Source organism: Hemicordylus capensis, chromosome 1 (assembly GCF_027244095.1).
Source record: "Hemicordylus capensis ecotype Gifberg chromosome 1, rHemCap1.1.pri, whole genome shotgun sequence".
NCBI classification, from domain to species: domain Eukaryota; kingdom Metazoa; phylum Chordata; class Lepidosauria; order Squamata; family Cordylidae; genus Hemicordylus; species Hemicordylus capensis.
In genome coordinates this window covers 386,797,231-386,814,127 of record NC_069657.1, presented here as the reverse complement: position 1 = coordinate 386,814,127, position 16,897 = coordinate 386,797,231, and the positions used below count along the sequence as shown (strand labels likewise).

The following is a 16,897-nucleotide window of genomic DNA, read 5'->3' as shown; positions in this document are numbered from 1 at the left end:
CTCTGAACATCTGGTTTGGCTGTTAGGAATTTCATCAAAGTACATTTCTATAAACACCCACACCAATAGATAGTTAAATAAATCGTAGTGCTATAGTGTTCTGAACCATTTCCTGTTCCACTATATTCAAAGGTGCAAAGATCCAAATCTCTTATCACTATTGACTCCCTTAAACTTGAGATTTGTATAAAAGCAGGGGGAAAGTCTGAGCAACATTCTTACCTCTTGTTGCTTGCAAACTCAGACTAGAAATTGATGTATTCAGTCATAAATGGGGATTTCCATTCTGTAGTGCAATTTATCAAATCTGAAAGGTGGAAGACAGGAGCGTAGCAAGGTTGGAGTGGGTCTTGGAATAAAAGTAAAGTTGATGCCCTGAGCTCCCCAACCCCTGCCCCCCATTTGCTTTACTGCAGAAGAACTGTAAGGTCATCATGAAAAAAAGAGTATTCTTGATTCACTTTTTCGCTCCTATGCAAATATTATCGCACATTCCCCATGCATTCAACGCTTTCACACACATTTGCACGTGCTCATTCCCCTGCCTTTATTATTTTATTTTATTTTAATTTATTTTACATTTATATCCCGCTCTTCCTCCAAGGAGCCCAGAGCGGTGTACTACATACTTACATTTTTCCTCACAACAACCCTGTGAAGTAGGTTAGGCTGAGAGAGAAGTGACTGGTCCAGAGTCACCCAGCAAGTATCAAGGCTGAATGGGGATTTGAACTCGGGTATCCCCAGTCCTAGTCCAATACTCTAACCGCTGCACCACACTGGCTCACCAGCATGATCTATGAACATAGATACCAACCTACTACAGGCACCTCATACATATTGATACATCAACAATACTTATATCTGTCTCCATATATTCATTCATTCTCTCTCTCTCTCTCTCTCTCTCTCTCTCTCTCTCTCTCTCTCTCTCTCTCACACACACACACACACACACACACACACACACACACAGCTTAAAATAGTTAAAAAGAAAATATGACTCCTGGATCCACCACTAGTTAGTGGTAAGATGTCTCCCACAAAACACTCAGCATGCTCATCCTCTGAAAATGTCAGTCCACTCCCTTTGTCACCTCACCCCTAGCACAGTACTTCCAGTGACTGTTGCTGGTGTGTGTCTTATGTTTCTTTTTAGAATGTGAGCCCTTTGGGGGCAGGGAGCCATCTTATTTGTTTGTTATTTCTCTTTGTAAACCGCCCTGCGCCATTTTTGGAAGGGCGGTATAGAAATCAAATTATTATTATCATTATCATTATTATTATTATTTGTCACATTGGAATGGGATTTGTTTGGATCAGCACTAGTTATGATGTAGGGGCCAGTTCAAATTATTTAAACAAGAGGTGTCAAACTGCCACCCTCCAGCTATTATTAGCCTACAGCTCCGATCATCCCCAGTCACAGTGGCCAGTAGCCAGGAATGATGGGAGTTGTAGGCCAACAACTGCTGGAGGGCCGCTGTTTGACACCCTTGATTTGAACCATGCAATTAAGGGCGTTTTTGGATGTTCCAGCCCCATGTGATTATTTAGGACTGGGGGTGGCATACTTTAGACGGGGCCCCAGAGTGGGGGGCCCTTGCTTCTTCGACATGGTCTCTGTCTTTTACACCAGTGGGCTATGTGCCTGTGCAGAGACCTCATCGAAACCTAACAAGCTCAATTCTCCTGATTTAGGTGGGAACCCTGCCCCCAATCACTATATGTGGCTGTGCCATTCCACATCCCTTCAGTCTTCGTCGTCCGCGCTTCAGTAGACGCCATGGAACCTTCGGCTCGGCAACGAGTAGGACTATTCTTGAATCCTCTTGTTATTTTTCTCTTGTTTTCACACCTGTTGTTTTTCTTTACTTGAGCAGTAGTGTTTTTTTCTTGGAATTTTTATTTGTATGGTTCCACCCTATCTTCGTGGCTCCGATCCCAGCCGGGATGGGGCTTTGTGGCCAGGCGCAAAGAACTATGCCGGGCACAAAAGAACTTTAAGAAATGTCTTTGTTGTGGATCTAAGATCCCTTCCCCTGATACTCATACCAAGTGTCTTCTCTGCCTGGGGGAATCCCACATTGTCGAGACCTGTATTAATTGCCAGAGGTTTACGAAGCAGGCTTGAAAGAATAGGGCTTCTCGCTTGCGCACTGCCCTGTGGGACCTGGCCCACGGTTCTTCAGAGGCCTTGTTGTTGAAGCAGTTGTTTAAAATGGCTTCTTCGATGCAATCAGAGCACTTGGACTCCGCTCCTTTGGCCCCAGAACTCCCAGTCTGGGTACTGGTATCGGCAACGCCTGCCTCAGACCTATCCATGGTTTCAGCCCTTTCTGTGCTGCTGGAGGACTTGCCTAAGCGAACTTTACCTTTGCTACCACTAAAGAAGAAGAAGCCGATGCTAGTTCCACATCTGCTGGCAGGGCAACACCTTTTGCCTATCCCCCAAAAGAAGAAGCCCACACCAGTCTCTTCTTCGGAGGCTCCACTGGTTAAGAAGCCAAAATTGGCCTCTTCAGGGCATGGTGCGGTAGCTGTTGACTACGCGTCGGAGGGTCCGGTTCCTCTAATACCAAGTTCTACTGACCTTCGCCTTCCTACTAGTTCTCCAGTGGCTTCGATGTCTCCCACTCAGATGCCTGACCGTACCTTTGCTGGACAAGACCTCTCGGTAGCGGCTGACAAATAGGACTATGCTACGTCGGACTATGAAACCTGTTCACCGAACAAACCTGCTGTGAATGCGACACGACTGCCTGGATGTCGTTTGTCACCCATGCACTGCATGGAGAAGCCCCCACCCCTTGGGGATCAGAGGGCGCTTTGGGACTCGGAGGAGCACTCCTCTGAGTACAGATATGGGAGAGATTGGGATCGACATGGACCTTCGTACGCTGATCAATACTGTGTCTACACGAGGTTCCTCATATGTAGAGGATGAACCCTCCTACGGAGATTGGCGCTGGGACGCCGTTGTTTATAGACAGTATCCCTCTGGTTATCATTCTGACTGTTCTGACTATGGGAAGCCTGGTATGAATCTCGGTACCAAGAGGGTTCTGCTTATGGAGACTCCGGGACTACTTGTGATTGGTATAAGGCTCCTTCGCATTCAGAAGGGAGGCCTTGCTCTCCTCAGCGAGACCTTCGGGAACTGCGTTCAGGGTGTGGATCGCCTTCAGAAGTTACAGTTCAACCTTCGATGCTGCAACCTGCCTCGGTACCATCTGTGGCAGCAGATGGGTCAGTAGTGCAACCATTGGGAAACCATATGGATCTCCCAGCTGTCCCTCTGGACTTGGCCCCGGATCCAGTGGCGCCTCCTGAGACGGAAAGTGAAAGTGAACCTGGCTTTCCGGACTTGGACATAATCTTCCTGGGGTCGTCCCCTTTGTGCAATCAACCAGACTCTAAACCCGTGTCTCTGTCAGAAGATCTGAAGCAATACTTGGCCTATGTGGCCTGCATGGCAATGGCTCTCAGTGTGAGCCTTGATACGCAACAAAAAGGGGCATTGGACCCTTTATCCGGTCTCATTGATGTTGAGGTTAAGGTACCGGCCTCTCTGCCACTTAACACTGCCTTATAGGGAGTCATGTCTGGGCACTGGAAGAAGCCAGCAACTCTTTCACAACCCAACAGGCGTTTGGAGAACTTTTATAGGGTGCAGATGCAAAGGATACGACCTTCTTGAAGAATAATCCTACGCCTAATTCCATTGTGGTGGAGGCATCCATGCAGAAGGCTAAAGGTCACAGTCACTCTGTGCCAGGTGATAAGGAGGACAGGAAGTTGGACTCCTTTGGGAGGAGACTCTACTCAGCGTCAGCTCTGCATTTGCGGATTGCCAACTACCAGGCCTGTAACGCCAGGTATAACCATTTTTAATAGGAAAAGGTGGCTCCCTTTGGGGGCCTCCTTCCTCAGGATAAGTGTGATCCAGTGAAGGGCTTCCTGCATGAGGCTGTCCAGGTGGCAAAGCAAGAACTTTCCTTGGCCAGACACTCTGTGGAGTGCACAACGAAGGTGATGGCCACGTTTGTGGCTCTCAGGTAGCATGCCTGGCTGCGTTTCTCCAGGCTGACCTATGAGGCCTGCGCCAGGATTGAGGATCTCCCCTTCGAAGGTTCCAGCCTCTTCACGGAACAGACTGATGACACCTTACAGAAGGTGCAGAAGCTGAGGAGTACGGCAAAATCTATGTCCTACTCTTCCTCTGCTCCGAAGCCGCAGAGGCAATCAAGGTGGTCCTCTTATCAACAGACTAAAGCCCCTTTGCAGCAACAATCCTCATTGGAGTGTTTCTTTGGGGTTAATTATTTTCAACCCCGATACAAGTCCGGGTTCCAGCCTAGTAAACATGGCTTTCAAAAGCAGTGCCTGAATACCTTTCAGAAAAAGCAATGACTATTGGGCCTTTTGGACCCACCTGGCTCCCTTTGCAGTGAATTCAGACAAGGTGACTGTGGATCAGTGGGTCCTCACAGTCATACACATGGGTTATGCCATCGAGTTTCACCAGACACCACCATTGTCCAGTGTTGTGTCTACTCCGTCGACCCCAGCGTTGGATCAGGAGGTCTTTCCTCTCCTCTTGAAGGATACTATTGAGAGAGTCACCAATGTGACGAGCCCTGGTTTCTATTCCCATTATTTTGTTGTTCCAAAACCAGACAGCGGTCAGTGCCCTATATTGGACCTCAGAAGCCTAAACAAACACCTTGTTTACAAGTGTTTCTGGATGTAACTGTTGGAAAAGGACATGTGGATGGTCTCCTTGGACCTAAGACGCGTACGATCATATCTCCATCTGTTCTCAACATCACCATTTCCTGCATTTTCAGATAGTGGGAATCCCCTATCAGTTCAAGGCCTTACCGTTTGGCCTGACAATGGCCCCAGGGGGTCTTTACAAAATGTTTGGCCCCTGTGGTGGCATTTCTACAAGAGAAAGGGATACAAATCCTGCCATATCTGGATGATTGGCTCATCCTAGCGGGTTCGAAGCAGGCTGCTTTGAGCTCTCTCAGCGCAGGTACTCTGTAGAGCCTGGGCTTGCAGATCAACTTTGAGAAGTCCCAGCTGGATCCTGTCCACAGGATAAAATTTATAGGGCTGATCTTTGACACCAGCTTGGAGAAAGTCTTCCTCCCGGAGACCCACATAGAGACACTTGTACGGCTAGCCTCCTCTTTCCTGGCTGGAGGGCCACAGACCATGCATTCGGTACAGCGCCTGTTAAAGCCAAATGGCTGCTACCACATACATGCTTCTACATGCACGCCTTTGGATGCGCATCATTCAGAGGTGGTTCCTGGATGTGTTTGACTCTCTTCGGGACTCCGCTCAGTTGGAGCGCATACCTCCTCAGCTGGTGTGGGAAGCTGCGGCTTAGTGGGTTGAGCCTCGTCATTTGGACCTCTGCTCTCCCTTCCAGGTCTCACCAGGAAGAGAGCTGGTCTTGTGGTAGCAAGCATGACTTGTCCCCTTAAGCTAAGCAGGGTCCATCCTGGTTGCATACGAAAGGGAGACTAGATGTGTTTGCACTGTAAGATATTCCCCTCTGGGGATGGAGCCGCTCTGGGAAGAGCACCTAGCTTCCAAGTTCCTTCCTTGGCATCTCCAAGATAGGACTGAGAGAGATTCCTGCCTGAAACCATGGAGAAGCTGCTGCCAGTCTGTGAAGACAATACTGAGCGAGATAGAGCAATGGTCTGACTCAGTATATGGCAGCTTCCTATGTTTCTATGTCTCCTCCACACTGGGTGATTACAACCAATGCGTTGGAGCTAGGATGGTGTACTTATTTGGGCAATTATCGCCTGAGCGGCCATTGGACGTCAACAGAGAGGGGCTCTGTGGAGAGATGGCACATCAACTACATGGAACTATTGGCCATATTCCATGCCCTAAGGGGCTTCTTACCCGTAATTGCAGGTTGTTCGGTGACAATTCAAACTGACAATACGATGGTGAAAGCCTATACAAATCAGCAGGGAGGCACAACCTCCAGGAGCCTCCTGTTTCTTTCAATCGACTTGTAGCATTGAAGTGTAGCACATGCGGTGATGCCTCATGTGGTCTGCATCCAAGGTAACCTGAATGCCCAGGCGGACATGCTGAGCAGACTGAAAATGAGTGGACCAAGGTTACATGAGTGGACATTGGATCAGGGTGTGCTCTGGGACATATTTGTAATGTGGGGTGCTCCAGTTCTGCATGTCTTTGCATCTTGGGACAATTCTCAGTGTGTTCTCTATTGTTCCAGGGAAGGGGAGAGCTCTCTGGGCGATGCTTTCGCTCTGTCCTGAAAAGGTCTCTTCCTTTACCTGTTTCTGCTGTTTCCCCTCATATCAAAGGTTCTTCACAATCTGAGGGAGGACCGCTCCAGGGCCATACTGATAGCCCCTTGGTGGCCCAGGAGGTCTTGGTTTGCGGCTCTGAGGTTGCTGGCAGTGTCTTGGGTGTGCCTTCCTGCTCTACATTATCTGCTGTTGCAGGAGAAGGGTCGGGTGCTCCATCTGGACATCCGGTCCCTGAACCTGACTGCCTGGAAGATCCTTCCAACTTCCTGGTGACTCAGGGACATTTTGCTGGCAGTGAGAAAGCCCTTGACGAGAAAGTTGTATGGACATAAATGGGCTCGTTTGTGTACATTTGTTATTCAAAATGGGTTTGTTGTTCTTAATCAATCTGTTCAAAATGTTTATACCTATTTGTTATCTTTGAAAGAATCTGATTTGAAGCTCTCGTCTCTCAGAGTACATTTGGCAGCCATTGTGGTGCATTTGCCTCTCGGGTTTCCTGGTTCAAGGACCCACTGGTAAAGAGTTTTCTGAAGGGTTTATCGCATCTTTTACCGGATGACCCTGTTATGTCACCAGCTTGGGATTTGTTGGTGGTTCTGGCTGGGTTTCTGCAACTTCTCTTTGAGCCTTTGGCTTCAATTTATCCTCGTCTCCTGACGTGGAATGTTGCCTTCTTAGTGGCAATCACCTTCTCTAGGTGAGTGAACTGAGGGCCCTGAGAGTTGATCTACCGCACCTGCAGTTTCATAAAGATAAGGTGGTGCTCCGACTGGATGTTCAATTCCTTCTGAAGATAGTTTCTACCTTTCACCGCACCCTACCACTCACCTTGCCTGTATTTTTTCAAAACTCTTCATCTGACGCAGGTTGCACCATTTGGATGTTCAAAGGGCATTGTCCTTCTAATTTCAGAGGTCGGAAGAGTGATGGAAAACTGCTTCTCTGTTTGTTCTGTATGATGGGCCTTGCAAGGGCTTGCAGGTTTCTGCTTAGTCCCTGGCTAGGTGGATTGTTTCTACTATTGAACTTTGTTATGATTTGGCACATAAACAATTGCCTGCGACGGTTAAGGCACAGTCATTTCGGTCCATGGTGGCTTCTGTTGCCTTTGATCGTGCGGTCCCTTTGGACACTATCTGTCAAGCAGCTACTTGGGCTTCTCTACATTCCTTTATTCGTCATTATGCCATTGATGCCGGGGCACAGAATGATGCTAGGTTTGGCAGGACTGTCCTGCAATCTATTTTTAGTTGATGTACCTCATTTCTTGAAATAAATACTTCTTGCAAAGTGCATCCTTGTTTCTGTTTGTTCCCTCCTCCTTGGGTGCTGGTTTGTTATGCACCCATTGATTTAAAAGACAGAGACCACGACAAAGAACTACAGGTTGCTTACCTGTAACTTTAGTTCTTCTAGTGGTCATCTGTCCTTTTACATGCCCTCCCATCCTCTCTGCTGGATCTACTTAAGGCGGGCTCCGTGACTGAAGGGATGTGGAGTGGCACAGCCGCATATAGTGGCTGGGGGTGGGGTTCCCACCTAAATCAGGAGAATTGAGCTTGTTAAGTTCCGATGAGGTCTTTGCACAGGCACATACCCCATTGGTGTAAATGGACAGATGACAACTAGAAGAACCAAAGTTACAGGTAAGCAACTTGTAGTTCTCCTGTAAATAATACAGGACCCAATAGGCTGACACTACAGGACAGAATAGGCTGTCCTGTAGTGTCATTCCAAGGGAGTTTGGGGGGGTGGATTGTGATTGTCAGTGGACTGAAAAATCCATCAGAATTTCCCAATCCCTGCTCCCTCACCAAAAAATCCAGGAATTGGCCAAGTGTTTTCTGTGTCTTGGCATTTAATGGAGAAAATGGGAGGAGCATTCCAAAACAATTTCAAAATCCCTCTGCCTTTTGGATGCTAGGCATTTTCTGCGGAGGATGGGAATCCAGTGTGTGTGGCACAGTTGATGTGTGATAGAAGATTGTGGAAGAACGGGACAGGCCAGCCTGTCTATTGTTCTTCCGCCCCAGCCCCTTACCTTTCTTTTGCCAGTGTACGTTTTCCTCTGGGTGTATTTAGCAAAGCAGCCCCGTGCATGGAACTCCTCTTGTTCTTTGTGCAAGTAGCTTGAGTAGGAGAAACTGAGTTACTGGATGAGCCCAGGGGAGCAGTGCATCATCAAGTATCATCACTGAGTTAGAGCTAGGACCAAGGGAAATAGTGTCATCAGCTTATTTCCATCTTTCCTCCCGCATGTTCATCAGCTGGCTTCCTTCCTTTTGTATGCTTACCCTCCACACAAATGGGCTAGATAATGGTTATTGTTCTATAAATACATTGTTTGAGAGATTGGTGAACTCTTCAGAGCTCATCTTGATTTTGCCCAGCAGTGATCCGTGTTCTTCCTCCCAAACTGGGAAGAACTCAGATAATTTGCCACATCAATTTGGGGTGCCTCAGAAACTTATTTATCTTGTTCTTTCTAGCCTCCCTGCAAGTCCCCCACTGTTACTTCTCAGTCTTATTGTCAGTGGGAATGCAGGAGAAGCAGCAATGGAGTGCTGTATGAGGATGCCGATCTACCCCCAAACCCTAATCTCTGTAGCACTATAGAATACGGTGGGGATTATTCCTCCTTCTGTGAAGGTTGTAAGGTAAAGGTAAAGGGTGCCATCAAGTTGATTTCGACTCCTTGCGCCCACAGAGCCCTGTGGTTTTCTTTGGTAGAATACAGGAGGGGTTTACCATTGCCTCCTCCCGTGCAGTGTGAGATGATTGCCTTTCAGCATCTTCCTATATCACTGCTGCCCGATATAGTACCAGCGGGGATTTGAACTGGCAACGTTTTGCTTGTTAGTCAAGCATTTCCCTGCTGTGCCACTTAAGGTGATGTGAAGGTTGTACTGACTGGTAATGGACAATATTTGTTCTGTCAGTTTCTCAGCATTCTAATCCTGGGTGAGATTTTTAGGCTTTGACAACAACTTGCAGGACATAGCTGTAGTTAAATACCAAGCCTTCGCTTTAAAAAAACATAACTCTAGCAGGTGAGGCCTGTCGTTGACTGGGGGAAGTCATTTTGTGCAGATTACACTTATAGGAAAGTACAAGAAATTTATTATATGTAATAGAATTTTTTATTAATGTGATTGCAAAAGGAAAGTGAAAGGACAGTTTTAAATTTGTAGGATTTCAACTTTGAACATTCGTTTTGTTGAACAATTACTATACATTGTAAATTTGAATCATAGTAAATTTGAATTTGAGTCAAATCTTGTGCTTCTCTGGGACAGAGAGACATAATGTTATTTTTGCTTCTCTTGGACATGTCATTCTTGAATTATTGCTCTCATTATTAAGTGTTAAAAATCTGTTGAGAATAATAACAGTTAAAATATGATTATTATATTCAGAATTTCTTCTAAAAATATGAAAATTATTTAAACCTTTCACCCAGCATATTCTGGTCTAAAAACTTGTGCGTTCAGCTAATTTAATATAAGGATTGTTTATTCAAAATTTGATAACTGCTTTTGGAAGCTCAGGTGGAGGCGGTGGCCAGGGGTGCCTTTGCATGGCTTTGGCTAGTGCACCAGCTGGATCCCTTTCTCGAGAAGGCAGACCTGGCCACAGTTACCCATGCCTTAGTCATGTCACGGCTGCATTACGATAACATGTTCTACAGGGGGCTGCCCTTGAAGAATGTTAGGAAATTGCAGCTAGTGAAAAATGGGGCAGCTCGGATTTTATCTGGAGTTGCCCGCTGGGATCATATCATGCCCATTTTGAAAGAGCTGCACTAGTTACCAGTTTGTTTCTGGGTCCAACTCAAGGTGTTGTTTTTGACCTTTAAAGCCCTTAACAGTTTGGGCCCTGGATACCCGAGGGACCGCCTGCTCGAAAGGGTTGCTGCCCGCTTGACAAGGTCATCTGAGGGGGTTCTGCTCCAGGTGCCGACAATGGGGGATGCTCAGATGTCATTCATGCGGGACAGGACCTTCTCTGTTGTTTTCCCCAGACTCTGGAATGCTCTCCCAGTGGCTATTCGCTCCTCGGTCTCCATCACAGTTTTTAGAAATTGTGTCAAATTGTGGCTTTTTACCCAGGCTTTTATATGATTGTCTTTACTGCTGCTTCATCAAGGAGGTGGGGGGCCTCCTTGTAGTGTAATGATTGTCTCTACTGCTGCTTCAGCAAGGAGGTGGGGCCTCCTTGTAGTGGGTAATTCAATCATTAGAGGTATAGAGAGCTGGGTTTGTGAAGTGCGTGTTGACCACACGGTGACTTGCCTGCCTGGTGCAAAGGTTGCGGACATCACGCAGCATCTAGATAGTCTCTTAGGCAGTGCTGGGGAGGAGACAGCTGTCGTGGTGCACGTCAGCACCAACGATGTGGGGAAATGTAGTCGGGAGGTCCTGGAAGCCAAATTTAGGCTGATAGGTAGCATTTTGAAGTCCAGGATCCCCAAGGTAGCATTCTCAGAAATGCTACCCATTCCACACACAGGTACAGTGAGACAGGCAGAGCTGTGGGCTTTCAATGTGTGCATGAGACGTTGGGGCCGGGGTGAGGGGTTTAGATTCATTAGGCACTGGGATACATTTTGGGGCAAGCAAGGCCTGTACAAAAGGGATGGGCTGCACTTGAACCAAGATGGAACCAGACTGCTGGCGCTTAAAATCAAAAAGGTTGCAGAGCAGCTTTTAAAATGACACCTGGGGAACAGCCGACAGGAGCTGGGCAGTATCCGGTTTGGCAAATGCCATCTTTTAAAGTGGGAGGGTACAAAGGATTCAGATAAAACAGAAGGGGACAGAGCAGAACCACATAAAGAGCAGACAGAAGGCTGTGCCAGCTGGTCCAAGAGTCCAAAGAAAGCTAACATACACCAGGTGAGAGATCCAGCGTATAGGTGCTTACATGCCAATGCCAAAAGCCTCTGCGCCAAGATGGGTGAGCTGGAGTGCTTGGTTGCTAACGCAGAAATAGACATAGTGGGCATAACAGAAACATGGTGGAACAGTGAGAACCAGTGGGACACTGCTATCCCTGGATATAAAGTCTATAGAAAGGACAGGGAGGGGTGCCTTGGAGGTGGAGTAGCACTGTATGTTAGATTCTATCCCTTCTTTAACAAGCTAGAAAACCTAGGTGAATTGGAGTCCTCTACAGAAACCCTGTGGATGACAATAAAAGGCTTGAAAGGAAACGTGCTATCACCCTCCGGATCAAAACACTGACAGTGACTGGGAGTTGAAGCAGGAAATCAGGGAGGTGTCAAGGAAAGGCAGGGCTGTAATAATGGGTGACTTCAATTACCCACACATAGACTGGGTGAATTCACAGTCAGGTAATGAGAGAGGTCAGATTTCTAGATACAGTGAATGACTGTGCCCTAGAATGGTTGGTCTTGGAACCAACCAAAGAGAAGGCAACTTTGGACTTAATCCTGAGTGGCACGCAGGACCTGGTGCGTGATGTCAGTGTCATTTTCTAGTAAGTTAAATGTGTGTGAAGTTAAAACAATTAGTAACTGTTTTTCTAGCAGCTGGATAAGGACACAACTATAGATGAAGATGTGGAGAGAAACTGACTAGCAAATTAAAAAAGAGAACACTTCAGTCAACATTTCTACAAATCTTAGTAAAAAAACAGCTTGTCCTAACCCTGTAATTGTGGATTTTCTAGGGTTCTTTGGTGCAGCTATGAAAGATGCAGTTCTTTCTTTGGCAGAGTTCTGAATAAGCATTTAAAAATAGTTTATAGTTATTCACTGTATAGAAATTGCAGAGATTGTAAATGTCAGATCCATGAGCTATACCTTTATACTCTAAAACTGAACACAAAGACAATAGAGAGAAATTGAAGCAGATGGAAGCAGGAGAAGAATGTGCATTTATTTCAGTTGCATGTATTTAGGCTTGGTTTCAGTAGGATATAAGAACTAAGTGGCTGAGCCAAAGGCTTCATAGAGAAGGTGTTTTTGAGGAACTAGCACATTCAGAGAAGGCACACTTACTTGGAAGAAATGAAGAATTCTTTGGATGACTGACCATGCATTATTAATGGGGGCTGAGTTGAAATTCACCCCTTTTGTCAGGGGCACTGTCTCCTATTTGTGGATAACTTCCATTACTGTGGGCTATGTCAGTTAGAGATAGAATATTTAAGGAGCAACGGTAGGGTATGGCTCACAAGAGATTTTCTTCTGGGGAAGGACATGACTCCTCCCAGGAAAAAAGAGAGTATTCGCCATTGTGTCACCACTAGAAGAAGAGAAGGCATATGTGTATGATAGATTGTGTGTGTGTGCATAGACATGCATTTCTGTCTGCAAATAAATTTTGTGTGTGTGTCTGTGCAAGAGTGTGATGTGTGTGCATGTGCTTGCACATGTGGAAACAAATATGCCTTTTAGGGCAGTGTGACTGTTGGACAGAGAGAAAGTAATGTATAGTACAAATGGGTTTTTAATAAAATAATATGCATACCTCAGGTTCTCTATTAAATTGTGTTACTTTTCTTTATGTTGCTGTTTATATAGTGTTCATATATATTTCTTATTAGGGAATCTCTCTATACAACTATGATATCTATGAATATACAGGGAGATGCAGATAGACATAGTTTATTCAAGTTAGAGTTCAAATGAATAGAATAGCTAAATATTTACCTTTCCCTCAGAAAATGTATCTTGAATAACGTCCAATATCATATTTTTCACTTCAAATATATATAATTATGGATATATTGTAAGTGCAACTTTAGGCTGCTAACCTGTGAGATTTAACTGCACATAATTGGCTTCAAGAGATTACACCCTTAATTAATAATATAATATACCTGAGTAGTTGAATTGTTGCATATAGCTGTAAATGTTAGGTGGATATATATGTGTTTGTAATTTGAACAAAATAATTCTGTTACTCTCCCCATATTATAAAATCAATATGTTAAAAAAAAATCTTTATTTTTCTAGAATGCCAGCTAATGAAAACAGAGAGACCAAAACCAAACACTTTTATTATCCGATGTCTTCAGTGGACCACTGTGATAGAAAGGACATTTCATGTAGATACTCCAGAAGAACGGTAAGAAATAAATTCTTATTATGTAGACTTGAGTTCCATAATGACTCACTATATCTTAGTCTTCATTAATTATTAAAAATGTAATATTTTCAGATTTTGTTTGCATGGGGGGGGGTTATATGAATAAGCCTTTGTAAAGCATTCCTAATCCATAAATTTATTCATGCATTATTAATGAGTTTATGTTTTTTACCCTGCTTTTTAGCCATTAACTTAAAAAATAGCTACCCCAAGCAAATATTTGCCCCAATGATGCTAATGAAGCAAATGGCATCTTCAGAGGTAAACAACTGCTTATGAGTGAAAACCGGGGGGAAAAACACAAGCTCACAGAGCAAGAATTCAGTAGTTTTATTGAAACAAATTAAAGCAGTTTATTCTGGCATCAAATGTTTTAAACAGAAACAAAAGAGAAATTAAACAAAAGAACTTAGATGGATATGCAGAAAAGAAACATAGAAACATTTTTTGTTTCCATGTAATGTAAACCACCCTGAGACATTTTTGGAAGGGTGGTATAGAAATTAATCAATCAGTCAATTAAATAAATTGTTTTCAGTACAAAATGATAAGCTTTTATACAACTGTGCATTTAATCAGTCCCCTCCCCCTCCAATTGTTATATCACGTGGCAGCGCTACTTGCTCCCAGCAATGGACAATATTAAGGAAAATTCACGGTTAAAATACCAAGAAATAAAATTACAAAATTATTACAGCAGAAATAAAAATCTTTGTTAAAAAAGAAAAAGCAAGGGAAGGGGAAGAAAAAGAAGCTTCCTTTCATCCTGAATAACTATTAGCCCAAAAAGGGTGTGTGTGTGTGTGTGTGTGTGCGCGCGCGCGAACAACCCCCCCCCCCAACAAAAGCCCAAAGGCTCTTCTTAATGGGAGGATTGGGGGAGGAGTAGTACTGTATATTAAAGAAGAGATTGATTCCAATAAGCCTAAAAACCTAGATGGACTAGAGTCCTCCAAAGAATTATTATGGGTGACAGTATGAGGACTGAAAGGAAATGGGTTACTAGGGACGTGCTATCACTATCCGGATCAAAGCTCTGAGAGCGTCTGGAGTTGGAGAAACAAATAAGAAAGGTGTCAAAGAGAGGGCAGTAATAATGGGTGATTTCAACTACCCACACATTGACTGGGTAAATTCACGTTCAGCTAATGAAAGAGAGGCCAAATTTCTAGACATGCTAAGTGGCTGTGCCTTAGAACAGTTAGTTGCGGAACCAACCATGGAAATGGCGACCTTGGACTTAATCCTGAGTGGTGCCCAGGACCTGGTGCGAGATGTCAGAGTTGCAGAATCATTGGGGAGCAGTGACCATAGTGTGATCCAATTCAGCATATATGCAAGTGGAGAATGGTCAAGGAAGTCCAATATAGATACTTTGGGGAAACTTTTCAAAAATGAGGGGACTGGTAAAAAGGAAGCTGAAAGGGAAAGTCATGAGGGTTAAATCACTCCAGAAAGCATGGAACTTATTTAAAACTAGAAGCTCAGTTGGAATGTATACCAAGAAGAGGAAAGGTACCACCATTCCATAGAGCATCTGGGCTAAAATTTTAGCTTGGTAAACCTTCAGTGCAGCAGGAATGGAATGAGCGCCTTTGGTGTGATTTTTTTTTTTTTTTAAATACAGCTGTGACTGTATGTTGAACCTTAGTGGCTAAAATAGTCACAGTGGGTCTCCATGAGATACACTCATGGAGCACAAGGCTGAGATATTTATACGTTTTAACTTGCTGAACGCTATTACCATTTATGGACCAGCAATGCTTTTTCAATCTCCTACCAAACACCATCACCTTGGTTTTATGAGTATTAATAGCCAGAAATTCCTCAGCACAGAATTGTGTAAGAGTTTTCAAAGAGTTCTCCACATGCCAACAAGCGTAGTAAATAGTAGTGCTGCATCATCAGCATACAGTAAGATAGATATCCTTCTACCTGCTAGCTTGGGCTGATGAAAAACAGGGTAATCTAAAAGGGGGATTAAATAATTGATATAAAAATTAAACAGGAAGGGAGCCAAATACAGCCCTGTTTAACCCCTTTCTGAACTGGGACAGGATCTGATAGATGACCTTTGCTGTCATACTTAACCATCAGTGACGTATTTTCATAAATAGTATAGATTAAAAAAAGGAGGCGAAGATCAGTGGAGGACCTAGCTAGTTTGTTCCAAAGATGCGTCCTAGAAATTGAGTCAAATGTGGCCCTGAAGTCAATGAAGGCCACATATGAGGAGTTTTTGCTAGAGCATTTCTCTATCAAATGGGAGAGGAACAAGGCTTAATCTGCAGTTGACCGGCCAGAACGAAAGCCTGCCTGTTCTTCTCTAAGGATGGAATTCTCTTCAGCCCAGGTGATAAGTTTATGGCACAAATGCCTCGCATAAAGTTTACTAATTATACATAATAAACTTATTGGGTGGTAATTAGAGGAGTTACAATGCTGACCCCCCTTATAGATCGGTGTGATGATAGCCATTTGCCAGTCCTCGGGAAAATGACCCACCCCATCAGTATAAGTGAAAAGCTTGGCTAGGATAGGGGCCCACCAGTCAATATCAGCTTTAAGAAGTTCCCCCGTGATCATATCCTTACCGGGGGCTTTACCACATGGTAACTGAGATATCAACTTAGTGACCTCACTCACAGAGACTGGTGGCCATGGGGGTAGACAGTCCAAATGATAATCAAGCGGAGATGACATCTGATAGATACAGCACCCCAAAATGTACTATCCAGGCATCGGCAGAAATATGGCCATTCAAGCTACCTGAGAACCCTTTAAGACTGCCTGATACTATTTTCCAAAACAATTTAACATCTTTTGACTTAGCTGCTGCAAGAAGTTGTTCACAGGATTCCTTCATCGCCACTTGCTCCCCACCCCACCCCGATTAGCCATTTATACTGTCTTTTCAGTTCCCTTATTTCTCTAGCCAAGTCATCATTTGAAGAAGCCCTGAATAAATTGAACTTAGTGACTAATGTATTCTTTACTTGGATGCAATCATTATCAAACCAGCTATGGTGGGTATGCCTCTTAGGTTTACCTCTTTTAGGAACCCTCTCCAAGATGACAATAAGGGAGGCGAAAAGAGAGTCTGAGGAACATTTAGCTAAAAGCATCAAGGGGAATAACAAAAACTTCTTTAAATACATTAAAGCAGGATACCTGCCAGGGAGGCAGTTGGACCATTGGATAATGAGGGAGTGAAATGGATTATTAAGGAGGATATGGAGGTTGCAGAGAGTTCTTCTAAATGAGTTCTTTGCGACCGTCCTCACGGCAGAGGACACTGAGCATATACCTTTTCCTGAAACAGGCTTTTCGGGAATGGAGGCTAAAGAACTAAGTCAGATAGAAGTAACAAGAGAGATTGTTCTAAACTGTTTGGAAAAACTGAAAACTAACAAATTGCCAGGGCTGGATGGAATCCATCCAAGAGTCCTCAAAGAACTCAAATATGAA

The 16,897-nt window shown here is 44.5% G+C and overlaps 1 protein-coding gene across 9 annotated transcripts in view; it reads left to right on the top strand.

The window, feature by feature from the left end:
- The window catches only part of AKT3 (AKT serine/threonine kinase 3), a 357,028-nt gene that overhangs the window by 155,693 nt on the left and 184,438 nt on the right, over nt 1-16,897 (top strand). For all 9 annotated transcript variants that reach the window (XM_053301809.1, XM_053301802.1, XM_053301817.1 and 6 more), the window contains exon 4: nt 13,297-13,408. In XM_053301809.1, coding sequence (XP_053157784.1) covers nt 13,297-13,408 — 112 coding nt within the window. The remainder of the gene's footprint in view (nt 1-13,296; nt 13,409-16,897) is intronic.